The sequence below is a fragment of the Durio zibethinus genome, chromosome 18 (genome assembly GCF_047325235.1).
Source record: "Durio zibethinus cultivar Kanyao isolate XHJ-2024 chromosome 18, ASM4732523v1, whole genome shotgun sequence".
NCBI lineage: Eukaryota > Viridiplantae > Streptophyta > Magnoliopsida > Malvales > Malvaceae > Durio > Durio zibethinus.
The window spans coordinates 4225597-4252727 of NC_143179.1; the positions used below are offsets into that span (position 1 = coordinate 4225597).

At 30.0% G+C, this 27131-nt stretch overlaps 2 protein-coding genes across 9 annotated transcripts; one reads left to right on the plus strand and one right to left on the minus strand.

Moving 5' to 3' along the window:
- Positions 1-460: 460 nt before the first annotated feature.
- LOC111299005 (RAF-like serine/threonine-protein kinase 20) lies at positions 461-8531 on the minus strand. Of its 8 annotated transcripts, none has more exons than XR_016329628.1 (9): positions 4776-8531; positions 4479-4669; positions 4261-4332; positions 4024-4176; positions 3753-3916; positions 3490-3637; positions 1517-1639; positions 989-1072; positions 461-896 (listed from the first exon to the last, which is right to left on the minus strand). XR_016329628.1 is itself a non-coding variant. In XM_022893843.2 (9 exons), exons 1-9 carry the CDS (start codon positions 7900-7902, stop codon positions 715-717), a joined length of 4248 nt encoding a protein of 1415 aa, XP_022749578.2. In that variant the 5' UTR covers positions 7903-8531; the 3' UTR covers positions 461-714. The 8 variants fall into 8 exon arrangements, 4 of the variants coding, with proteins under 4 accessions (XP_022749578.2, XP_089603162.1, XP_022749580.2 ...); XM_022893843.2 differs by having other exon boundaries at positions 989-1076; XR_016329630.1 differs by lacking the exon at positions 3490-3637.
- A 16121-nt stretch (positions 8532-24652) lies between these two features.
- LOC111300288 (uncharacterized) lies at positions 24653-25782 on the plus strand. Its single transcript, XM_022895924.2, has 3 exons — positions 24653-24991; positions 25094-25209; positions 25319-25782. The coding sequence occupies exons 1-3, from the start codon at positions 24824-24826 to the stop codon at positions 25572-25574; spliced, it is 540 nt and encodes a 179-aa protein (XP_022751659.2). The 5' UTR covers positions 24653-24823; the 3' UTR covers positions 25575-25782.
- Positions 25783-27131: the final 1349 nt, after the last annotated feature.

Here is a 27131-nt window from a genome sequence, read left to right on the forward strand (position 1 = left end):
TATATGTTTATCAACTATTAACAAAAATCTTTATGCATAATCATTTTCATTAATTTTGTTCAAAAAATTTTAAAGTTTTATTGTATTCTAAAAATATAATTATTTTTAAAAAATATATCTCAAAAACATTTTTTTAAAATTTTTTCTATTCCTTTATTTATTTTTTTTAACAGTACATATAACTGCTTTAAATCAATTATATTCAACATATATAGTAAGTTAATAAATTAGCAAACAGGTCCCCCTAGGACCTAGCCGTGTACTATACGCCCCTGGAAGCAGCCTATGTTCCTGGCATGATGCCCTAACCTAAATGCTATTCTTCAGAGCCATTAGTTTGTCAAGACCATACCCCTTTTGCCCCCCACGCTGCACATTTCTAAGCTTGAGAACAGAGAATTTAGGTCGAAGAAACTGGAAATGCAAACAATTGAACAAGCTGTTTGGTTGACAGGTGATGTAAGATTTCAACATAATTAACCAATAAATTTCTTATAAGCACCATTTTTATGGAAATGGAATTTTAAGTGCAACACAATCAAGCTAGTATAATTTCTATTAACAGTGGGGAAAAATTTTTAAAAAAACCTTAGTTCCCTGTGTTACATTCTTGCCAAGCACATTTACAACGTATATTCCAACTGCCATGCAAATGAAACATGAGATGCCAACAGTGACCAGATTGCCAAAAATCATTTTGAAACTTTGGGTTGTTTACTGTGGGTTTTGTCCTTTAGGTGGAATTTTTGCAGCCGTTGAGCGTAACTCATTCACGATCTCAGTGAAGTTTGGTCTCTCTGATGGCTCAGATGACCAGCATCTTTCCATCAATGATCTCCATTCAGGGTCACATGATTCTGGAACTGGTGGGCGTAGTGTATTACTTACAATTCCACCTGAATGGAATTCCAAGCAAAATGATCAGTGAGACAAACTGTGATCCACCAAAAACAGAATTCATGATTACATTTACAAATAATACAATTACCTATAATAGCCCCATAGTGTAAGTCTGCATATGGTTCTTCTCCTGTGAGAAGCTCCCACATCACAATACCGAATGAGAACACATCTACCTAAGTTAGCGGAAACATCAAAACAAAAAAAATCTCATGATTAACTATATAGTAGAAAAAAAAGTTCTCATGATTATAAAGGAAATAACTGAGACGCGGTAAGAAAATAAAATGGTTAATGTTACGAATAGTCTTTGAATTATAGTGAAATGTTCAATCTGATATCTAAACTTTAAAAATCTTTAATGTGATATCTGAACTATCAACTCTGTTAACTAATATGGTACTTACCCCTAACTTAGCTCCAAATGATGACACATGGCGGCCAAACAACACTTCAAGTAACACATTAGTTAATATATTCATAATTCAAGTATTACATTAGAGATTTTTGAAGTTCAAGTATCACATTGAACATGTGACTATAGTTTAGGAGCTATTTGTGACATTATCCCAAAATCAAATGATAGAGGGTACTAGAAAATGTGCAAAGCACAAACCTTCTCTGAGACAAGACTGCTGCTGCCATTTAGAAGTTCTGGTGCCATCCATGGAAGTGTTCCGCGCACGCCACCTGAGATCAGAGTTTGACATTTCACCTTTGATAGGCCCAAATCACCAACCTGGTAGCAAAAACTAGGTGTGAAAACTGAATCCATTGAATGAGTTCAGAAATTAAAATAACAAAACCAATAAGCAAAAACAAGATAACCTTCAGGTATCAGTTTAACAGAAACAACATATAACAGCAATATCTTAGAGGTTACAGTACCATGCAATCACCCATTAATTGGCAGCTCACTTGTCTCAACAGTTGATCATATCATATATCATACTTTATGTTGAGACAATCGAGGTCCTCAACTCAAGAATAAACAGAATCCATATAAGCAGTCTTTGCACATATTGAAGGGTTAATATTTCTATAAAACCATTTGAAACTTCCCAGTCAATGTCTCAAGTCTAAATCAATCAGTTATTCATATTTATAGCCCAACAAGAGAGTGCATTGAGACCAATTTGTTAGAAAGTTTGCAGATGACATCTAATGGACCTTATAAAAGAGAGTAGAACTGTAGAACAACATCTTTCATGCTTCATTACAAATTCATAATTCATATTATGCGTCTTATTTTGCAGTAAAATGAGAAGAAAATACAAAGGAGTATTTTCAAATATGATCGACCAATATATGGAAACTGATTGAGTTAACTCCAGAAATGCTCAAATCGATCACTAGGCACTAGTCATATCTTATTAATATTTTACAAGTATATAAAAGAGTAAACATCTGAAAGGGAATACGGATTCTAAGTTTACCACCCTCACATTAAGAGAAGCAAGTTGAAAGGAAACAAATAATAAAGAAGCTAGTGGTAAGCTGTGACCATAAAAGATTATAACTCATTAAACCATAAGGAAATTATTTCTTTTACTTTGAGGGAAGATGCTCAAATGGAAGGGGACAGCTATCAGCTCACTCTATTATAGCCATTAAACATGCGTCAAACAGAAACACGAGAGCAAAACTCCAAGTTATTTGAATTATAAAAGGTATTCATGGGTTAAAGTTGGAAAAAAAAAATCATAGGATAAAGAAGCCCAGAATTTGTAGAAAACGGTAGATTAACATGGACAACAAAGACCCAAAATTTCTAGCAAGCTGATTTCTAACTAATAGACAATTTGTGTTTCCCCAACCAAAAACAAACAAACAATAAACGGAAGCTTACCTTTAAGAAATAGATAAACATGAAACAACTAGGGAAAGAAAATAACGACTAACAAAATGGTTCGTGTTGAATTATTAACGAATGTCAATCAAGGTATAAAACTTGGATGAGATTGTTTTTGAAGCAAGTAGATTTTTCTGCTAGACATTAATCCCATGCTATAAAGTATATATACAGCTACAGGCAAATGGTGTGCGATTGGCAAACTACTATAATGACTAATTAAGGCTCGTGCATCGAGATAATACTTTCCATTAAGGTTATACAGAAGGTTGAAATTAAAAGGCTACTACTAAAATTAGAGATTAAGCTTAAAGATCTCAGGAACATTCATTCCAAGTTAATAAATATTCATACAAGACCTTGCTCTGCTTATATCCTGTTAATGACTGCTATTCTTAAACCAAACATAATTTTCGAGCATCTGCAATAAAAGCTTCATAAACCTCAATCCCATCCCCAAATCCTCAGCAAATAGTACCTGATTATCTTATACATCAATCAACTTAGTTACAAAAGTAATCTCCTTCAGAGTTCAAGACAAGAGTAGTTTGTTAATATGCCAACTTAACATGCTCCAACAAGGAATCAAATTTACATATCTATCCATTAATATCTAGAGTGAATCTAAAGAAACGTCAATTTCATCTAGGATGCCTGGAATAAATAATCAAAAGCTTTCCCAACGTAGAACTTGCATTGGAATGAGATTGCAATAAAGCTCAGGCCCAATAACTAACCTTGCATATTGGGCGGTGAGGATCTCGAAGATTGACAAGTAAATTGTCACTCTTCAAATCAAAGTGCACTATATTTTTTCCATGCAAATACTCCATTCCAAAGGCCACATCCATGGCAATCAAGAGTCTCTTACGCTTATCAGGATTCCTAGCAACAGCAGGTCATTCAATAACTATTCAGATAAATGTACAATTGAAACACAATTATTGGAGAAAGGTTATACGCTAGACTGTATAGAAAACTAAACTAGAATTACTAGTACCTCTCATTCTTCTGTAAAGCATTTCTTAAAGAACCATTAACCATGTATTCGGTCACTGTTGCCACAGAGCCACCAGGACCATCAAGCACAACACCATAGAAAGCCACAACATTAGGATGATGCAAATCAGCAAGCTTAATCGCCTCATTCCAGAAATCATCTCTCTGATCATATGCATTTACCACAAAACAAGTTGTTTGCAAGTGAAATTACAAAGTGGAACTAATATGGAGAAAATAGAAGCTTACAAAAAGAAAAGAAAGAGCCAAACCATGCGTTCTTGTTCAGAAGGTTTTCCAGCAAAACATCTATCATTGATTCGTTTTATTGCAATATCAGTACCGCGCCACTTCCCATGGTAAACAGTACCAAAGGTGCCAGAACCCAGCTCTCGCAGCTCTTCAAGGTCACTGTTTTTAATGATCTGCCAAATGAACATTTAACTAAGTTAATGGGCAATAGAGGTTAACAGTAAAAGCATAAAATCATATAAAAACAATGCTTCAACCTGCAAGCGACCAATGCCATCTGAAACTCGAAAACCAATATTTGTTCTGTCAGGCTGTTTCATCTTGATTTCCTGAGTTAATAAAAATAGCATAAAAGACAGTTCAATAAATGCATATGTAGAAGGCCACCAAAAACAAAAATAGGCAATGGAGAAGAGGGGTGCAGTGAGGACAACGAGCATACAAATAGAGGATGAAGAGATCTTAGATTGCAAACCTCAACTTTAGCTTTATGCTGCATTTCAATGTCACTAGTTGAAACATCTGTGTCTTGATTAACTTCGTAACCAGACACGTTGACCTGTGTTGATAAGTCAGGATTGGAAGAGGCAGATGACTGAAAAACAGAAGCAGCTACTCCCTCAGCAACAGCTTGTAGTTCTTTCTTGATAAGTTCCTCAGCTGAGCCTTTGGCAGCGAAGGCAGCAACAGCAACAACAACAAACATTTAATCCACAAGCATAAATTGATAAATGCCAACATTTTATAGCAACATTAAAATCAAATATCTCACCTTTTGTGGACCGTGTGTGGTCTGAATTGAAATTCTTGCTTACATGGCCTAATGGCTGGTAAACTTCATCTTCCAATTGGGAATTAGATTCCCCACTAATTACTACCTGTTTCTCTCCAAAAGGGTCTGTAGTAGCTAATCCTTCTCTCTTTGTTTGAATTTTGTTAGGTCTAGGAGGAGGAAAAAGAGTACCTTGCTGTAAATTCCAAGGATCTTGATTGCTAAAAAGGGAGTTGGAGGACTCCAATACATCTCCACCTCTATTGGATGGTGACAAGGAAGTTTGGACGTCACCATTCAAAGGGGCAGCTTCAGTGTCGTTTAGTACAACCTTCTGTTGCAACCATGAAACATCATCCAATTTATGTGCTGACTCAACACCAGAAAACAGAGCGTTCCCATACTGAACATCAACAGAATCCAAGTTTTGGGCTCCAACTTTTGATTGTGCATGTGTTACTACATTACCCAAGATAACCATCTCATTGGAGTCCATTGGTTTGCTAAAGATATTATCCAAAAGTATCTCTCTTCCTACTATTTGTGGAGATCTCTCATTCAAGATATCTTCAATTCTGGCTTTATCAACAGGTGAATTACTCTGCTCATTGCTTATCCGAAAAGTCTCCATCATCCCATCAATTGAGATCAGATGGTTAGGGTCTACAATATCTTCTTTGGGGAAAGCAGGAAGCTTGCCATGATATTCTTTTGAGGCTTCATGCACTGGTTGTTCTGAAGCTTGAACGCCAATTGCCCCAGTGTGTGGAACCCCCTGTTTAAACTGGTATTGAATTGGCAAAACATATGGTGATTGTAACTCGCTCGCCAAACCTGTCATACCCTGGCTTGCTGGGATCCTAGGATGATTAGAATTATCTGTTTTAAGGGAAATAATCCTCTCATGTTCATTTTGTGAATCAAGACCTTGAGAGAATCCAACTGCCTCTGAATGAAGTGCTCCAACTTGATGATCAATGTGACCAAGCTGTCGAATCCCTACTCCTTGTTCAGCGATGCTATCCCCTAATGGACCAGTCACTACAACTCTGTTTACTGATGAAATTCTCATAGCATCTTCTCGATGGAGACTATGATAAATTGAATTTTTATTTACTATAGGTGTTACACCACTATCTCTTTGGTCCTGTACCAAAGGATCAGAGTGTACATGTGGCAATGCCTTCTGACACATAAAGCAGTCCTCTAGCCTTGGTATCTTCTCAGGAATAGCTACTTGGTGCCGAGGCAATGATCCATCTGAAAAGACAACGTGCTCAGTTTGTGGAATATGATGCCAGGCAGAACCTCCTCCAACCATTGCTGATGGAAGCTGGGCCTGATAAACATTGTGGCTCTGATTAACAGGAAGCTGAACTACCCTCGTTCCAAATGCGCTTTCATCAGGATAACGCTCCAAAGGAGTTTGTTGGGGTTGCAACAGTGGCTGAACCAGTGCTGGTCTAATACCAACAAGGGAAGTGGAGGGAGCCATTGTCATGTGCAAAGCAGTAATAAACTGATGAGGGGTATCATTATCACGAAAGTGCTGTTGGCTGAATACAGGACCAGTATTTCCCACCAACTTAGTATTCAAGAACCCCATTTGAGGCTCGAGATGCACGTAATCAGTATGGTTAATAACTTCATGATGAGGATCAATATATGTAGATGCAAAGTGCTGCTGCAAATCATATCCCAATTGCTGCTGTGTCGAAGTAAAGGGCACCATTCTCTCGGATTCAGCCTCAGGTTGAGAAGACAATGTTTGAGGAGGACCAGACCTAACCACTGGAGTTCCTAAATGAAGCGCAGAAGCATCTGCATAAACAGCAGGTTTAGGATCCACAGCCATCATTTTTGGAGCAGTGTCTTGAAAAGTAGCTGAATTCCCACTAGGTGACAACATGTTTGTCGATGGAGGCCCTCTAACATCCCCTTGACCAGCATCTATCCTATCAACAGCCTCAGTACCACTAACATCAGAATTCTGTGTTGAAGCCATGCTTGCTATGCTTTCCTTCCTAGTGATGCCACCAGCAGCTCCATCTCCAATACCATTCACTGCCTCAACATATTTCAGCCCATTGTCATGTAAATCACCAAATTGAACCATACCAGAAGGATCAAGTTCAGAAGCTGAAAACAAAAATACCCTTAATTTAGCTGAACCATCTGAAGACCTTTCAACCACTTTCTCATACTCATCCATCATATTATCAAGATCATCCAAGCATGAAATGGACACTAATGCATCAAGATCCTCATCAGGAAGCTGGTACTTAATAGCCACAGGTTGCCCATATATATCCACCATTTTTTGCTCAAACTCATTAAAGCCCACATCTCTCCTAAAACTAATAATCCTTGTCCGCCCCCCGACATATCTCAACATCCCATCACTAGGTCTAGGCAATATCTTCCCCCCGAAACTACACAAAATCTTAACTTTTTTCCCTGAAACTGAATCATCCATACCCTCGTCACTGACCTGATCAGCCCCACCGCTATTACTACTAAGTCCTAAATTTGGTTTATAACCAAGCCCACCTAATAATTCATTACTAGACTGATCATTCGCATTGCCACTGCCCCTGTTTCCCACATTGGAACTATGTCCAAAACCTGTTGGCACCATATCATTACTCACCTGATCACTCCCATTCCCACCGCCCCTATTGCCCAAACTAGGACCATAACCATGCCCAGCCACATCATTACTAACCTGATCCACAGCATTAGCAACCACCATATTGCTCAAATTGGGATTATAACCAAACCCAACAACAGGGTTCATACTTGGATGATCCAGTGGCACAGGCACAGGCACAGGCATTGACACCGGCATGTGAGGCCTCCATGCACGGACACCAGGTGCCAAGGGCATTGCATTCCCATACCCTAAACCTACAAAACCGGCATCAGCCACTGATGCCGGGTAAAACACAGACATAGAACCAGGATTTCCAGAATCCCGAGATGGGTTGGGAAAAAATCCTTCAATCTTTCTGCCACTGGCATTACTAGTAGCTGCCACCGCAGCCGCAATGCGGGGCTCTTCAGTTACAGTTCTAACTTCATTCAATGGTCTTAGATCTTTTGGTATTGAGTTTTGATCAAATGCCATAATGTATAATACAGGGTTCAGCTAAAATGGGACATCAGCTTAAATGTAGTGTAAATCAAGTGTAGAAGAGATAAAGCTAGGGTTTTTTTTTTTTCTGGGTTTTGTTCCTTTCCTTAAAATATACTAGAATTTTCACATACTAGCTCTAAGAAACAGCAATAAACCTTCCTTTACATAAAAGGGTCTTTTCTAAAAGCAACAAACAGAGCTAAAAGAAACAATTCACCAAAAAAGAAAAAAGGCAGATTAATAAGTACCAGATTTAAGCGGGGAGAGAGAGAGAGAGAGAGAGAGAGAGAGAGAGAGAGAGAGTTAATATGAAAGTAGAAGAGACGGAGATACTGGATCGGTGTTGGTGCTAGGGCTGGGCCGCCTTTGATTCAGGGCTTTTTTTATGCACTTTCGATGAATCTTTTCTTTCTATCAAATTCTCTTTTTGTCTCTCTGCTTCCAATCTCCCTCTCTCTATCTCACTCCGTGGGAATTTAGTCTTTTGGTTTTTATTTTGTTTTAAAAATAAAATTCATAATGGAATTTTTTCTTTCTTTTTCTTTTCCGGATGCTGGGAGGTGGCGGGGGGTTTTAATTTTCTCGAAAAAACTGAAGGGGATTGAAAATGGCAGTGACTTGTATTTTTTCCTTAAGTTGTAAGGAATTAAAGAAAGAGAGAAAATGAAAGAGATTAGGAGTGAAGGCACGTGGATGGTTTCATGCAAAATTTCCGTCAAAACCAAAAGAGTTCGTATTATTTGGGAAGGATTTGGATTATTTAAGAAACTAAAAAGAGAAGAAGGTGACAAGTTCGACTTCAATGAGGTGGACTTTGGTGCTTGGGTGGGCTTTCTGTGCAAATTCTTTCCTACTTCCTTTCTTTTTTAATTATTTTTTAAATATATCATGTGTCATTCTTTTTATTTTAATTATTTAATTATAATAAAAAATTATGTAAAAATCTATATTTATAAATATGAATTTTATATAAAATTTTATAAATTTCACATAATTTAAATTATAATTAATTAATTAATTATGCTATAATAATTATAAATAAAATGCTTTTTGTTTTTTGTCCATAATCCTAATCCAAATTCTTTTTTTCCTTTTTTTGTATATTTAGTAATTCGTATCATCGTGTCGTATAAAATATTATATTTATATTATATTTTATACAAAAATTACATGTTATAATTCATATCGATATAAAAATATAAAATATAAAATATTCTTTTGTTTTATTAAGTTTATTTATGATTTTTTTAAAATTTTAAATCATATTATTTTCGTATTTTTAATTCGTATCGTTTTCATATCATATTACCGTAAAATATTTTAAATTAAGAGATCTAATTTTTTATTATTAAAAATTCAGATCTGATATTTATTATGATAATAAAAAAAAAATTTGTCTAATATTTTTTATACAAGAGAAAGTAGTAAAGCTCAAACTTAAGATCTTACACAAATCTCATCTCAATTAGATTCCAAGTTCAAATCAAATATAAATGGCTATTTTTGGATTGAGATTGATATAGCACGAGTTTTTTAGTTGACTTTAAAGGGCAAAATACTTGTACTTCATTCCAAAATTGATGAGTAGTAACATATCATTTTTTTTTTTTGGTACATAACATTTGTCTCACTCCTGACATTCAATCAATTAAATTGGAAATTTCAAAATTTTCTAAAGCTCTATTTAAATCTTAGTCCATTACACTTAGTGACTTATACCTATTCATACAAATGAAGTTTTGAATAAAGATTTTTAATTTCGAATTTGATTGATTTGATTTGAAAATTTATTTAATTTTAATTACAAAATATATTTAAAATTATAAATTAAAATATATTAATAATATTTTAAATAACAATCCACCTAAATGGTCGGGCCGATTAAAACTAAAACAAAATTTTGTAAGTGTTAGTTGGATTTGACACAATTGATTTTTACTTTCAATTGAATTTTTAATTTTATAAGACGAATAATTTATTAGTAGAATATTAAATTTTTAATTTAAAAAGTTAAATTTAATTTTTGATAATTTTGAATCAATAAATGTAAAATTACAAAAAAAAAAATCAAATGCAGTCAAATAAAAAATGCCCACCACTGAGAGCAAAGGAGATGTTGGAGGATGAAAAACAATTAATTTTTCATCTTTCACCTCTTGATTTAATGATTAAGAAGCTTTAAATATATATATATATATATATATATGAACGTGAATTTTAATTTCGTCATTTTTCCTTTTTTTTTGTTCGGATATTTATCTTTTTATGCAAAAAAAGAAAACCCAAATTTTCAATTATTTTAGTCTTTTAGAATAAAGCAGTTAATTATGGTGTTGGCAGTTATTAGTTGAAGATCTTTTACGAGGTATTATTATTTGTTAATTAACTTTCTGAATATTTTATTAATTTGCATTAGCAATAAAATAATTAAGCGAACAGAACGAAATCATGGACCAGAAAAAGCGGACAGAAAAAAAGTAGGCTATATGGAAAAATCCAAACCTATAATCTTGTTTTCCGTGGCAAAACCGCGTTGTATTATCTGATGAAATAATAATAACAAAGGCAAAGGCATTGTTATATGCAAATTGCACTTTGAATAAGATAAGGTTGATTGACTATGTCGGTGAAAAGTTTTTCTGATACATTTATCTTTGTCTCTGATAATTTAAAAAGCTTGCGATTTTGAATGACCAAAACTTTTTTTATAAGCAGGGTAATCATAAGTTAATTTCAATCAATTTGATTTATTAAAATCAATTGAATTCAATCAAATTGATTTAATTAATTTAATTTTGATAATTATTAATTAAATGAAGTGATTTAATCGATTAATTTAATCAATTTTTTATTTTTAAAATTAATAATAAAATCGGTTGAATTAATCAAACATTTTAATAAATTTTTAAATATATTATATAATATAAATATATAATATTTTTATTTATATTTTAAAAAATGTCATACATTATTTTTTTTATAAAAGAATGATGAAAATTTTTAATTTTTTGATAGAATTGATTGATTTATGTCAGCTTAATTACTAAAAATAAATCGGTCAGTTTTAATTATTTTTTAAAAAATAATTAATTTGATTTTTAATTTTTTAAGCAAAATAGTAAAGACCAAATGAGTCGTTAGTTGATCGTTTTTATTTCTTTTTCTTTCCATCTTCTCATGTTTCCATTAGATGGCATGAATGTAACCATCTATTATCATCGACAGCATCATCATTGTTTACTTTGATAATTACTTTTGTCATTGATTCTAAACAAAAAAATATGGCTCGGAAGAAAACCCAATGATAGTGTATAATATCTTTGCCATTATAATTATTTTTATAATAACAACGGAATAAAAGTTCAAATAATAAAATAAAATATTTATTTTTAAAAAATATTAAATTAATAATATATAATTCATGAACATTTTACATATTAACTTACGAAAAATTATTTTCAAAATATAAAATATAAATATAAATTACATATTTATGTATATATAATCATATTCACTTCGACTTCATAAAATTATTTTTTTATCTAAAATTTTTAATATTTATTAATTAATTAAAATTATAATTAATTTAAAATTGAATAGAATCAAATTTTATAAAATAAATTTATTTTTTAAAATTTATTTTTTCGTTTATAAAATTCGAATCCGAACTTCTATTATTGAATTCCTTACTACGCAACCAACGTACGTTTGACATCTTTGCAACAACTAACGAGCCTATTTTGTGGGACATTTAAGGGTGTTTCCTAGAGAATTGCTGAAATCAGTGAAAGATATGAAACCCCACACGTTTATGTTGTCTTTTCGGTTGTCTACTCACTCCGTGATAGAGATTGGTGATACATGCTGATTGACTAGGTGTTTGGTCAATCTTTCAATCCCCACTTTCTGAGGCACCATTTTGAAAACGAAAAAAAAATTAATTTGAGAAAACAATATTACAAATATTTGATATTTAAATTACAAATTTATTAAATAACAGTGATTATATAAATTAATTAAATTAAGTTCAAAATTCACTTCTAAATTGGAGTATGCTTCTTTATAAATTGCTGGAGTTTTTGATAACAAGTTTATTAAAAATATTCTTTAAAATTATTTTTTACAGTAATATTTTTATATTAAGTATAATAATTGGTGCATTCAAATAATATTTATTTCAATAATAGGAAAATGTATCATTTTATTTAAAATATTAATTTTAAAATTTTCTTTTAAATAAAAAATATAGTAATTGATAATTGATGTGATGATTCAATACATAAAAGACATTACTTAAATTTTTTTTTTAAATATTCTTAAAACATTACTAAAACCTATTTATCAAATTTGGGAATTTCTACCCCTTTCTTTAATGAGAAATTTTTGCTTGAAGTTGGGGTTAGGTGAATTGAGAACTAATTAACAAGAAAACAAATAAACTTATCAATTGATGTAATTTCTTATTTATTAAATTTAATATTTTTAAATAAAAATATAATATATTTAAAAAATTTTAATTTATTCTTAAATTCGTTATTTTTATATTTATCTGACTTAAAAAAATTATTATAAACACAAAATTTTTAAAATCTACAACTTTCAAACACCACCTGCAATATCAGCCAAAAGTCAAGTCGGCAATAGCAATATCATAGTTCAATATTACTTGGACGGATACTGAAACTGGCGACATTGAATGTTTGGTCCATTCCTGCTTTACCCAGTTTTTAGAAAATGGGTCCATCTTTCTTCCCACTGTTCCCACCGACTAAAATGAAAAAAAATATATACATATAATGTTGACTGACAATGCCTTTGGTTTTCTTTTCTGCTATGGAAAATGAAAAGTGATGTGATTGAGTCGATTAATCTATCTATATTTGCGTGGATTGGGCGAACCGATAAACGGAACGGCTGCATTCACATGGTCACTGAGAAAATTATGTGTCAGTTTGTGGACTAAAACAGCAGCAACACTCAGAAACCAGCGAGGAAATTTCATAAAGGAGAGCCCATCACCTCACTTTTGGACAAAATGGGAGAATCTTTGGAGTTGACGAGAGTGGTCTATCCTGGGGAGGTGGTATCTTTGATTCTCATGCACCCCCTTTTTTTTTTTTTTTTTGTCTGGTGTATTTTGTTGTACCTCAAATATGATGCGAACAAGAAGAACATTCTTTGTTTTTATTGTTCCACGGCAAATCAGGCCACCAACCCTGCTTGGGCTTCATTTGATGGGCCTTAAGGCAAATGCAGATCTAACTGTTGAATTGGTTGTGTCAAAATTAAAATGGATTGCCAGACTTTGTGCATTTTAGATAGGGCATTCAAATGCTTTACTCAAGGTATTTCAATGCCAACATTATGTTTGAGAATTTTATTTTGGACATTTACTTTCTATTAACACTCTAAAAGTAAAAATACAAAAGAATATTCCAATACCCATATAAAATATCCGAATGCTTCAATATGAAAGTCATGACTTCTCAAAAAAAAAAAAAAAAAAAAATTTAAGAATAAAAGCATGATATTTCATATAATAATTATTCACATGAATAATTACTTTTGTAATTACTCTGAGAAATATGTTTTGATCATAAAAAGCGTTTGTTGGTTGAAATAATTCAAAACTAAGCCCATATATTAGCGGCAGGCAGCTGACCAACATCAGCACCAGCTGCTATGAATTGACAAAGTTACAAAAGAAAGGTTCAATTTGGGTTTAACTCAAGTCGTTACAGAGAGCTAACTTGTAATTAGCTAACATATCCCCTTTCGAACTCCGTCTAAACTCATTGGGAGCCACCGCATATGAATTATGTTGGACTGCAAAGGTAAAATTAAATGTTAAACCTTTACTTTTCAGTAACCATAACAACTATTCAGTTAAGTTTGTAAAGGTACTCAGTTTTTTTTTTTTTTAATTTGAAGTTATCAAATTTTAAATTTTGATTATTAAAATTAAAAAATCTAACATTTTATCAATAGATAAAGTCACTGTTAGCAAAATATTCTCTAATATTATCACATTAAGTAATTTTTTTGTCACAAATCGTATAATTCATGTAATTTATTAATAAAATATTAATTAATTTATTACAATTCGAAATATCAAAATAAAAATATTAAACAATCTCTAGAATTCATCAAATTCATTTTCAACTACTACATTTAATAAAAATATTATCATAAATAATAATTTAATCAATTTTAAAAAATATTTTTGAAGCATTTGTTAACAAAACCATGTAATTACGTATCTATAAATTGTTTATTCAAAGTATATATTTCGATTGGCAAAAAAATATATATATATATATATTTTTCAAACAAATAATGTTGTTGTCCCTAAACTAATTAAGGGAACATTGTACGAAGTGATGAGCAGACCAGCAGATGTCTGTAGCATAAAACAAGAAAGTCTAAATCCAGGGTGACATAATTGATTTTTCCTTCTTCCATCTTCAGTAGGGCAATGATAGGGTCAGTCACTGCTTTAGTTGTCCTTTGTCACTGGTTTCCTTATTCAACCACGTCACCTTCAGTCTTAAATTTGCAATCGGTAACTTATTACAATAAGTTAATGGACTTTAGTTGTCCTTTGTCACTGGTTTCCTTATTCAACCACGTCATCTTCAGTCTTAAATTTGCAATCGGTAACTTATTACATTAAGTTTATGGACTTTTTACTTCCTCTTCTTTGATCGTTACAAGAAAATCTCAAATCTCCGATAAAGAACTATGAATGTCAACGGATAGAAATGAGATGAGTTTTTATTCGTTTTAAATTCGATTTGATTTTAAATATATAAAATTTAAATTCAATTCGATAATTTTTTATTATTTTTTATATTTAAATTTAATTCGATCTGATAATTTGTTATTATTTTTTATATTTAAATTCGATTTGATATTATATAAAATTATATACGATCCGATTCAATTCGAAATTAATAAAATATTATTTTTAATATAAATATAAAATTAAATATATATAAATAATTAAAAAATTAAATAAATAATTAAAAAATTTTATTTTTATATATATATATAGGGTCAAGTAGAGTCAGATTTATCTAAAACCCAATCCCGACTTGATCTTAATTTTTTTTTCATGTCAGTCGATCCGACACGATCTGATATCCAATTTTTTTAAAATAAATTAACTTTAAAAATTCGAATCGAATCGAAACTCGTTCGTTACGAATTTTTTTACCTTCTCTTAAAAAGACGTAAGGCTTCAAAATCTGTTCGAGACATAAAAAAACAAAAATAAATAAGACAAAGATCAAATCTTACAAGCTGTTCAAGCCTTCAATGGAATCAGGAACTTAACATTTATTTCCACACAGATTTTTGCATAATCCAATTTTTCACCTGAACTAGCAATGTAGCTTAATCCCGTCTTCATGTAGAGCTCAAGAGGAAGATTCATGAGGTTGACCCAAACAGGGATTCTGGTCAGATCAATACCCAACAACTTTAACTTTGGTTCCCATCTACGTAGGAATATGGGCTTATTATTAATTAATATGGCTAGGCTCAGATTCCAGTACCCAACTACAAGTTCCCGAGTTAGAGACCTTAGAAAGATACAAATTTTGGCCTGCAACCTTAATTTCAATAGAACCCTTCTTTCCCATAAAAGGTTTGCAGTCTCTTTCCCCATCAAGTCTCAGCAGATGATCTAAAGATTTCCTCTGCTTCAACTTAGAGCTGGTGAGAATCGAGAAAGATGATTCTCCAATCAAGAACTCAGAAGATGAAAACGAAGACTGTAAATCCAAAAGGAATTTCAAATTTGGCATTAGAAAGACCAAAATACAACTAGGAACAGGCTGAAAAAAAGCTGAGAAACCAACAAAGAATAGAACAGCAAAACAAAGAATTAAAAATGGAAGAAAATGATCAAGAATCGAAGAAAAATGGTGGAGAAATTAGAAGAAAGCAGTTCTCTCCTTTCTCGCCTTTTTAGGAGTTTCGTCTTCATGTCTTATTTGCTTGGACAAATGTTACAAAACCCACAAACTTCTGTAGAGTAATTTTTTCTTGAATTTTACTTTATTCCGCTCTTCAAGTCATCAGTTTGGCCTCTAAGGAAGCAAAAAAAAAAGGGTCTTCAAGCCTTCCCACACAACAAAATGAAAGGTTGAAGCATGTGTTTCTAAGATGGAGGTATGGAATTGAATTCACTCATCTAGTTGACGTGACTATTATACCAATGGTATAATCATGTCAACTTGTGGATAGATTTAATTAAAGAAATGTAGGTAGGTATGTCTGATGATTAGATTCAAGAAAAAAAGTGAGAGATTTGGAGTCAGAGAGAACAGCTTGATAGAGTTTTTCTTAAGAAGCCATTTGACTCAGCTTGATACAGTGCGGACTTCTGAGTTAATTCGGAGAAATTTGCTAATGAGTGGAATAAGCATGCTATTCTCTGTGAAAGTTTAGGTTATTTAAAAAAAAAGAAAAAGGAATGATTAAAGTTTTGGTCATACCACGTGGCAGCATAAGTAAGCGAGTTCCACTGCCCCTAACATTTTCCATCTTCAGTATCCTGCTCACTTGACAACTTTTCTTTCCTTCGCTTGAGAAAAGGATCATTGTCGAGATCTCATGCAAATTTGCAGTGACAAATCTCATTTCCTTTTAGATATTTGTTATATAATAATTATTAAAAATTAAATTTTATTCATTAAATTCGGTTGGATTTACTAATTTGCCATAACAATAAACGCCTTGGAATTAGTAAAATCTAAAATTTATTTCTTATATAATATAAAGACTTCATATTTGATACAGTCATGGTTGATCAAAGTCAAATTCAACATTACAAATTATTCTATGGACATAGCTCACCCTTGTACGTAACTGCAGGGTTTGTGGTGAGCCGTTGATAGACTTAATCTTGTTATTGTAATTGAAAAAAAATTTGAATTGAAAAAATATATTTAAAAAATGTGATACGAAAAATAAAATTAAAAAATGTTCGATATTACTATGAATTACATACTTTATTAATAGTCTGAAGTCTGAATATATCAAATAAAAGATAGTGGATGTTTATTAACAGACTCTTTGAGAGTTATTACTCTTATCTTTCATCAATGGCTCTTATAATTCCTGGTGTTAAATGTGCTAGAAGGAGACGGATCCATCAAAGCGGAGGGTCATCTGATTCACCGAGCCAGGCAGCACTTGGCTTCACAAGAAAATCGTACTTTTGTTTGTATACAAGCAATAATGGAACTCATCAGAGCTTTGTTTCTTCACAGGTACTTTCTTCTTTTCCTGGTTATATTGAGGAGATTGTAATTGGAACTGACAAGGGTTTTATTTGAAAAAAAAAAGCAAAGGAGCATGTTCATTCGGGCCTCTGAAGATGAGAAGCTAGGAGGGGTAGCAGGAGAAGCTAAGGAAAGATTAGATGAGAGGCTGAGATCACATGCCAAATCAGAACCCAAAAGGTACTAAACTGCAGAATATTTGCTTATATTAGGCTCCTCTTAGCAGAACTGTGATGCTACTTGCTAACATGCCGCTTAATTTTTAATATTATATTTTATTTATGAATGATTTATAATTAAAGATAAACCACGTACCCATCTGATGATATTTGACTTTCTCACATATGTTTTTTAAAGAATTTTTTTCACTTGTAACCCTAAATAATTCTGAGATATCTCTTTATTATCATAAAGTCTTACGGCGTTAATGAATTAATGAAATAACTTTAACATCCTTTTTCTTAACCCAAATTTTCAAATCTTGCCATTGATAACTACTTAAACCTTAATATTAGATTTAAAAAATCTTTCTCGTTAAATGTTTTTACCATTTCTCCAAGTTCAAAAATCCAGTGTTTATTAAAAATAAAAAAATTGAACATTAGCTCAATATCATGAGTTTTATTTCAACTGTAATTCTAAAAAAATAATAAAAAATAGTTGAAAATTGACGCTTTCAACAACAGATGGCCTCTTTAAAAGAGGAAAATGAAAAAAAAAAAAAAAAAGGTTTAACTTTCATGTTTATCTTAAATTCTCCTAACAAAATTGAAGCTTTCACAAACTATTTTCTTACTTCACACCAAGTTGAAAATCTCAAAAGATAAAGAAGATGATGGCCCACAATCAATTATAATGGGTATTTTTATTGAGTTTACACTTTGATACATTATTAATGTATAAATTTTATATATTATTAATAAATTAAATGATATCACATCATTAATGAGTAAATATCGACCTCAAAATAAATATATAAAAATTAATTTTTTAAAAAAAATTATTCATTAATAAAGTGATATCATCCGATTTATTTCATTAATAAGATAATATCATCATATTCATTGATAATATATAAAATAGATATACTAACAATACATCAAATATAAATACATTCTTATTTTACTCATAATTGAAATTTTTATCGTATAGCTTAGCACCAACAATCAACTTTAATTCATCTTACTTTTCAAAAGCATTATTATCACCATATTTAACCAAAAAAAAAAGCCACAATCATAATCATCACCTAAATAAGCTAAGTGTCAAATTTACTAAATTGATCATACCTAAACTACCCAATTCTACAAATCCCCAAATTCTTTTTCTTTCTCAGCAAAATTGTCCAAAAAGTTGTAAAATATAAAGAATCCATGGGGTGGGTTGGCAAGCAATCAATTAATTTATGAAATGGTGAGCAAAATTAGAGATAAAAATAGGTAGAAAGGGAAAATTACAGACCCAAAAGAATTTCATATCCATAAAAATTACATACCCAGCTTCAATATGAAAAACTAATATCGGATACTTGCCTGAAAAAGATAAAGAGTTGTGAATTTCTCCTACAAAGATACTATCCATTCCCACAAAAAGCAAGGAGGATCTTAGAATCTTTCATTCGTAGGGCTTAAAGACTCGCTTTGTGTCTTTTATCTTTGTCTTTTTGACAATGGAAGTAAGTTAAATAGAAGTTGGATTTCTATGCGAAAGCTCAGTTTAGCTAAGTCTTGAATTGAAAGGCTTTCAATCTAACAGGAATAGCAAGTTACAAGGCAATCTTTCCTGAGAGCTAACAAAGAATTGAGTAACCAAATGTTTGAAGGAAAGTCAAAAAAGATAAGAGCTGGAAAAAAAATATGCTGCCCCATTATGTTTAAGAGATTGCAAGAAAAAAAACTAGGGATTTGAAAGATTGGAAGAAGTGGGTAAGAGAAGAGGAAAGACGTTTTGAAAGAAAAATGAAATTACTCAAAGGGAAAATAAGGGTGTAATTGTAATTTTATATTACTTAATTTGAGCATATGATAAAAGTGCATAACTGTACGAGATATTAGCACTGTAAGTCTTATGGTAACAGGGAATATATGGAAATTTATCCTATTAGTAATGTAATATTTAACTAAATTAATTCATTAAATACTCTAATTAATATTTTTAACTTTATTTTATTTCTACAATTTAACTTTAATTTATTAATTTAATTTTTTTAATAATATACATTAAATTTGACTTTAAATTTAAGTATAAAAGTCAAACTTTGAAATAATAAATTAGTATTTAATGAATTCCGATAATTAATGAATTTTTTAATATTATATGAGTAAGATTTAAATAGCAAAAATTAAAAAGTATTCGAGTAATTATTAAATTAAAATATTTTGATAAATAATGGAATTCAATTACAGGTACCCGGAAAATAACCGATATATTAACTTTTGCCGTCCTTACTTATTTCCCTGTTTTGGGCATTGAAATTCGAAATCATCAGGCAAAATAGCAAAGAAAGTTTGAAGTGCTTGGATGGGAAATGTTTGATTCAAACGGAGTTGCATGCAGAAATGCTTGGGCCAAAGAAGAGTGGTCAGAAGTGGTTCAGTTGGGCCAACTTGAGTTCGAAGGCCTCGGATCAGGAGGAGTGCGCCATTTGTCCAGAACGGTTCAAGGCTTCGTTCCCCATGAGCGCATCGGTTTCATTCAAGGGGCCTGCCTGCTGCCATGGCTAGAGAATAATGTTCATTGCCATGTTGTTCTTGAAGAAAATTATTGCTATTCATGACATGACATGACATGTGATGAATTACCCATAAATAAGGAATTTGCTTGTTTATAGGTGTGAATTAAAATTCTAATTAGCAATGTGTAATTTCTAGTTATATTTTTCCTAGTTTCTAAATGGTTGGTAGTGCTAGGATTATGTATCAAAATTTTTTTTGATATTACATTAAATTGCATTAACTTTGAAACAAATATATTTAACGATTTTTACCTATGCACACGCACGAATGAAAAAGTTTAACATTTTATTTTAAGAGTAACATGAGGAATGATTTTTAAATTATAATAAAATGTTTGATTTGATATTTAAATTTTAAAAATTTTTAATTTAATAATTATATTATAAATTTATTAAATAATATAATATTTAAAAAATTATTTATTTATCACATATTATTATTTAAAATTAATTATAATAATAAAAATAATTATCACATTAATTAATAAATTTATAATTATATATCACATTAAAAATTTTTAAAATTTAAATATTTTATTATAATTTAAATGAAGTTCATAACATTAACTCTTTCTTTTAGCCTACCCCCAACAAAGTACTTCTCTTTTGAGAATGGTCTCAACAAAAGTTTTAAAGGTAATAAGCCAATAATGACGTCCAATCATATCCATAACTTACTTTTCCTTGGAGGTTAGTTTACACTTGATTTTTTTTTCTCAATATTTCATTTGGTACATTTTTTTGTTAAAATAATAAATAAATATTTGAACTTTATCACTATATAAGTTTATATATTTTTACGACATCTAAATAAATTTTTAATTTTTAATTTATATTTAAATAAGACATTAACTTTTATTTTATATTCAAATAAATCTTAACTTTTAATTTGTATTTAAATAAATATTCAAAATATATTAATTTTTATTGAAAATAAAAAATATATTTAAATATAAATTAAAATATAAATTAAAACTGAAGGCCCCACTAATAAGGAAAATGATAATATTTACTCCCTCCGTCCCAAAATAGTTGTCCCCTATATAATTTTTTGGTCAAAGTAAATTCACTTTGACTTTATTTCTTGAAATATATTATTAAATTAAAATTTTTAAAAAATATGTTTTAAAAAATTCAAAATTTAAAATTTACAAATTTATTTTTAATCTTGTTATTTTATTAAAAATAATGGTCAAAATTGCTTTAGTTTGACGAAAAAAATTAATAAAGGACAATAATTTTGAGACAAAGGGCGAATCAATAAGATTTGGAAAAGGCTAAACATTTTTATCTTTCAACTCTCAATGACTAATTTTTAATAACTGTTTTAAGCTATTCCCGTGACTAAAGAAATCTCTAAACTAAACAACCTCACTTTATTTTATTCAAATGCATGCCCATAAATTTTACTTAAAAGTTCAAAGCTTTCGAATGAAATCATCACTCTAGAATCCTTTTTCAAGCTCTCTTTTGTTAGAAATAGTAATTTAAATTTTATAAGAAATTTATTTAAAATTGGTTAAATATTATTTAATGGATAAAAAGACTTAAGATAAGAATTCTAAAAAAAAAAAAAAAAATTTGATAAGTAAGTTTATATATTTATAAATAGATAAAATATTTATAGGGTTAAATATGATAAAAAGATATAAGAGAGTTTTAGGGTTTTTAAGATAAATACTTTATAAGACTACTAAAGATTTACGTTTTATAGGTGTGTATGTTTGAATATTTGTGAATGAATTAGAGGATAGTGAGAGAGTCCATATAGATATGGTGTATGGATGTACATGGATATGTGTTTGTTTGGATTGAGAATACTCCATAGGATTGAAAAAATTGAAAAGATCTATGATATTAATTGTTGAGTGAGATGGATTTGTTGATGGAGATTTATAATTCTCTACAACTAGTAAATTTTTTTTTTATCCGTGGACGTAGGTTAGTTGGGCAAAACTAAATTAAATTGTTATCTCTTTTATAATTGATTGATTGTTTGATTTTGTTTCTGCTGGTGTGAATGTTTAATTGGAATAAAGTTATTTAGCCTAACAAGTGATATCAGAGCTGAAAAGTTTAAGACATGAAAAGAGGCAATCCCATTAGGGTTCGATTCAAGAGAAAAGCTCGAGTTTGTATTTTGAAAATTAATTTGTGTGAAACTTGAAGATGTATAAGAGAAGATTGTTATAAGACTTTTATTGCAAGGAGAATCAAGCATATCTAGTATAAAAATTGATGATTTAATAGAATTTGCGTCAATATAAAGTTTGTTGAGAATAGTAACATAAATCTCACAAAAATTTTGTTTAAAATTTGATAAATATTACTTAATGGATAAAAAAATTTGTAGGAGAAAAATTTTAAAAGGAAATGATTATTGATAGATAAGTTTGTATATTTATAAATAGGTAGAGTCTTTATAAAGTTAAATATGAAAAAAAGATATAAAAATGTTATAAGATTTTATGAGATAGATATCTTATAAGATTATTGAAGATTTATGTCTTATGAGTGTGTATTTTTAAATGTTTGTGAGTGAATAGGAAGAAATTGAGAGGATTTACATAGATATGATAAATTGGTACACATGGCTATACATGGATATACATTTATTTGAATTAAGAATACTTCATAGCAATAGAAAAGATTGAGATGATCTATGGGTATTAATTGTTGAATGAGATTGATTTATTGATGTATGTTTGTAATTCTTTACAACTGATGAATTTTTTTTTATTGTGGATATAGATTAATTGAATCAAACTATGTTAAATTATTGTTTCTTACGTTATTGATTAATTATTTGACTTTATTTTCACTGACATGAATTTTTTTTTAATTGGATTGAGGCTATTTTGCTTAATAAATAATATTAGAGTTGTTGTGCATCATTAACAAAACAAAAAGGTGTAGAATTATACTTCTACATACGATTCCACTCTACATGAATCATCATTTCGCTTTGCAAGACAATCCTTCTATGAAGCATGACACAACAAACCTTTACTCGTACTAGTGTTGTATCTGTGTTCGATATAGGTAAGCCATCGACATGTCAAAATACATACCAAATACGATGGGATATGCCAAAAAAATAAAAAACAAATCAGATACGGTCTTGACACGAATTAGGCAATGAATAATAGTAAAAAGGGGATGGAAACTGATGGTGGCTTCTAGTTCTTTTTGTAGATCTTGGTAACAATTTTTTTATATCTAGGCTTTTCTAGTTATTTTTGGGAAATCTAATTGGATAGAAAGAAAGAGGAGGTTGAGACGAGTTTTAGGTTTTTTGGGTTGAAATGGATGATGGCAGACAATAAATGATGGTGGTTGACGATGGGTGATACGGGTGCGATGGCAGCATGCCAAAATTTAGGCGGAGTTTAGAGGTGAAAGGACGGAGAGGGTACAGAGAGAAGAAGAATGAAGAAATGAAAAAAAAAAAAGATCATTTATAAACGCATCTAAATAGAGCGTTTGGGAGGAAAAAAGAGAAAAAAAAAAAGAAAAAAATATAGGTAGGAAGGAGAACAAGAAAGAAAAGAAAATAAGAAAAAATAAGAAAAAGAAAGGAAAAAAAGAAAAAAAATACTAAATATATTTAGAATTTTATAAACTATTAGCATTAAAAATTAAATTAATAAAATTATAATTATGTTTATTAAATTTTTTTCTACACAATTCTAATTATATTTATAGTTATATTATATTTTATTTTACTTTTACACGCCATTAATTACTTTTTAATTGTATTTAATTAAAATTATGAATATAAAAAATATATAAAAATATTTTTAATTTCATGTTTTGCCGTACCCGAATCCACTTTATCAAGTTTTTTCTTTCAATTTTTTAAAATTCACTAATTAAATAAAATTTTTTGTACGAAGTTTAACCAGACACCACAAGTGCACCCTCAAAATTTTTTTTTGAAACTCTTTTTTACTACTTTAAAATTTTTTTATTGTTTTTTAATTTTTGTTTTTATTTACAAGATTTTATATTTAATAAATTTTTTTTTAAAATTTTAAAAAATGGGATACATTTATGCTAATTTTTTTCCCTTTTTTGCTTTTTTTAATAAATTTTTTATAAATGTTTTTTAAATATATATAAATATATTTTTTATTATTAATTTTATTATATATTATATTAATAAAATTATTATTTGATGCATTAATTTAATAAATTGATATTTTAAACTCAATAAAAGTATCAATATGACATCCTCTATAAGGTTTTTTTTTTATGCTTTTTAATTTTTATCTTTTCACTTTTTTTCATTTTTTGTTTTTAATTTTTTTTTAATTAGGGAAATTTGGAAAAAAAAAAGAGGCAATTGAAATATCCATCTATCATCCCTACTTGGTTATTTTGGACCTTTCGCCATTTTATTTTTCAATTAAATAAATTTTATGATAAGAAAATCAATAAATAAATATTATAAAATGAAAAAAAATATTTATCTCAACAATACGACGCGGGTAATAATGCTAATACAATATAAACGCTTCATTTTGATATAGTCTTGGTCCATGAAGTCAAATTCAACTTTACATAGTAACACATACTTTTGTGGAATAAGAATCTGAAAATGTTTATTTCCATAAAAAAGAAAGAAAATTAATTCTTCGCCCAAAAATTATTCTGGAGCAAGAAAGTTACCATGAAGCTTCCCTTTTATTTTTGGTCGGAGCCATGAAATTTCCTTGCCTCCTTCCTTTTCCCTTTTTAGTTTACTTTCTCTTCTCCTTTCAAAGGTTGAAAGCCGGAAATGATTGAGGAAGACACTGAAGCCTGAAGTCTGAATATAACAAATAAAACACACTGCATCTCTATTAATAGTCTTTTTTTTCAGAATTATTACTCTTATCTTTCATCAATGGCTGGTATGCTTCCTGGTGTTGAATGTGCTAGAAGGAGACGGATCTATCAAAGCGGGGGGTCGTCTGATTCACCAAGCCTGGCAGCGACTGGCTTGACAAGGAGATCCACTTTTTGTTTGTATACAAGCAACCATGAAACTCATAATAGCTCTGTTTCTTCTCAGGTACTTTCTTCTTTTCCTGATTATTTACAGTAATTTTGGGTCCATATCGAGGAGATTGTAATTGGAACTGACTTGGGTTTTATTTGAAAAAAAAAAAAAAAGCAAAGGAGCATATTAATTCAAGCCCATCAAGATGAGAGGTTGGGAGGGGCAGCAGGAGAAGCCAAGGAAAGATTAGATCAGAGGCTGAGAACACAAAGAAAATCAAAACCCGAAAGGTACTAAAGCAAAACTGTTATGCTACTTGCTAATATGAACATCAATTTGCTTCTAGTTTTGGCACTTATTGGTTCCCCTGTTTTGGGCATTGAAAATTGAAATCATCAGGCAAAATAGCAAAGAAAGTTTGAAGTGCGTGGATGGGAGATGTTTGATTCAAGGAGAGTTGCATACAGAAGCGTCTGGGTCAAAGAAGAGTGGTCAGAAGAGGTTCAGTTGGACCAAGTTGAGGTGGAAGGCCTGGGTTCAGGAGGAGTGCGCCATATGTCTAGAACGGTTCAAGGCTGGTGAGACCCAGGTTCATCCCCCATGCTCGCATCAGTTTCATTCAAGGGGCCTACCTGGTCACATGGCCAGAGAATAATGCTCATTGCCCATGTTGTAGAAGAAAATTATTTTTTCTTCCCATCCTAGCAATTTTCTTGTTCCGGTAGGATGCCAAAGAATTCTTGTAGCCTTCTAAGGTTGGTATGCTAAAAATGCATGACATAACATGACATTTAATGGATTACCCACGAATCTGGAAATTGTTAGCTCCATATATATGAAATGAAAATTTCTAATTCTTCTCATGTTTATAGTTGTAGCTTTCCTTATTTCAAAATGGTTGATCGTGTTAGCATTTTGGTTTTCAAAACAAAAAGATTTAAATTCAATTCTTTAAATGTTCGGCTGCTGATTTCATCGTTTGGTACTTTTCCAAAAGCTTTTATGGTATAATAAGCCAACAATGCCGTCCAATCATATCCATAGTCAACTTTTCCTTGATAATTAGTATATACTTGGTCATTTTTTTCTTCTTATATTTCGTTTTGGTAAATTTTACTAATTTCCTTATGTTATCCCTTAATTAGGGTTTAAAGAGGGCAACTCAAAAACAGGAGAAAGCAAGTTTTTTCTCCCTCCCTCATTTAGGTAAAGAGAGATTTGATTTTTTTAGGGAAACATCCATCTTCATCCCCAATAGCTAACTGCCATGAGAAAACCGCGATTCACACTATTAATTTTAAAAAGGGAGGAAATATCTTAGTAATTTTATTCTTCTTTTTAGATTTTTTTTTTTTTTGGTTTTTTATTTAAATTTAAAATTTAACTCAAATAATTCATTTATTTTTATAAAATTAAAATTCAATCTTCAACGTTTACAATTTTTTTTTTTAATTTTTAAACTTCTATCTCTCTTTATAAAAAAATCATTTTAACTAGTTCAGATTTCGGGAAACAAATCCTTACTAAACGAACATTTCCATTGTTGCTATTTTCATGTATTTCTTTTTTTTTTTTTTCTTTTTTGGAAATTCAGCTTACAGACTCAAGCTAATTAAGATTTGATTTAATAAAGCTTACATAGTTTCCATGGAGTTTTTTTTTTTTTGTCAACAAATAATTTTTATGGAGTTTAATTTTTATATTTTAATTTTTATGGAGTTTAATTTATATGGTTGTCAATTATTGTTAAAAAAAAAGTTATCTAGTTGATATCTAATAATGTAATTTTTTTAAAAAAAAATGATAATATCGGTATCAATTACTTTAACATAATATTTCAATTTTTTTTTTTATTTAATATGAATATAGTTATAAATATATATAAATTTGTACATAATAATATTACTAATAATATGTAAAATAAATATAAAATATCTTTAAAAATTAAATATTAAAGTTTTAAAATATAACAAATAATATTATTAATTTATCATGATATTTTTAAATATTTAATTTGATCATATAATATTTAATGAAATATTTTTCATATAAAAATATACTAAAATAAAAACAAAGAGATGAAAAAATAATCTTAGATTTATAATTCTTAAATTTTAAAAAGAAAATACAATTATTTTCTTGAAAAATATTGAAATACTTATAAATTTTGATTTAAAAAAATAAAGTGTAAAAAAAAAAGTTGTATTAAAAA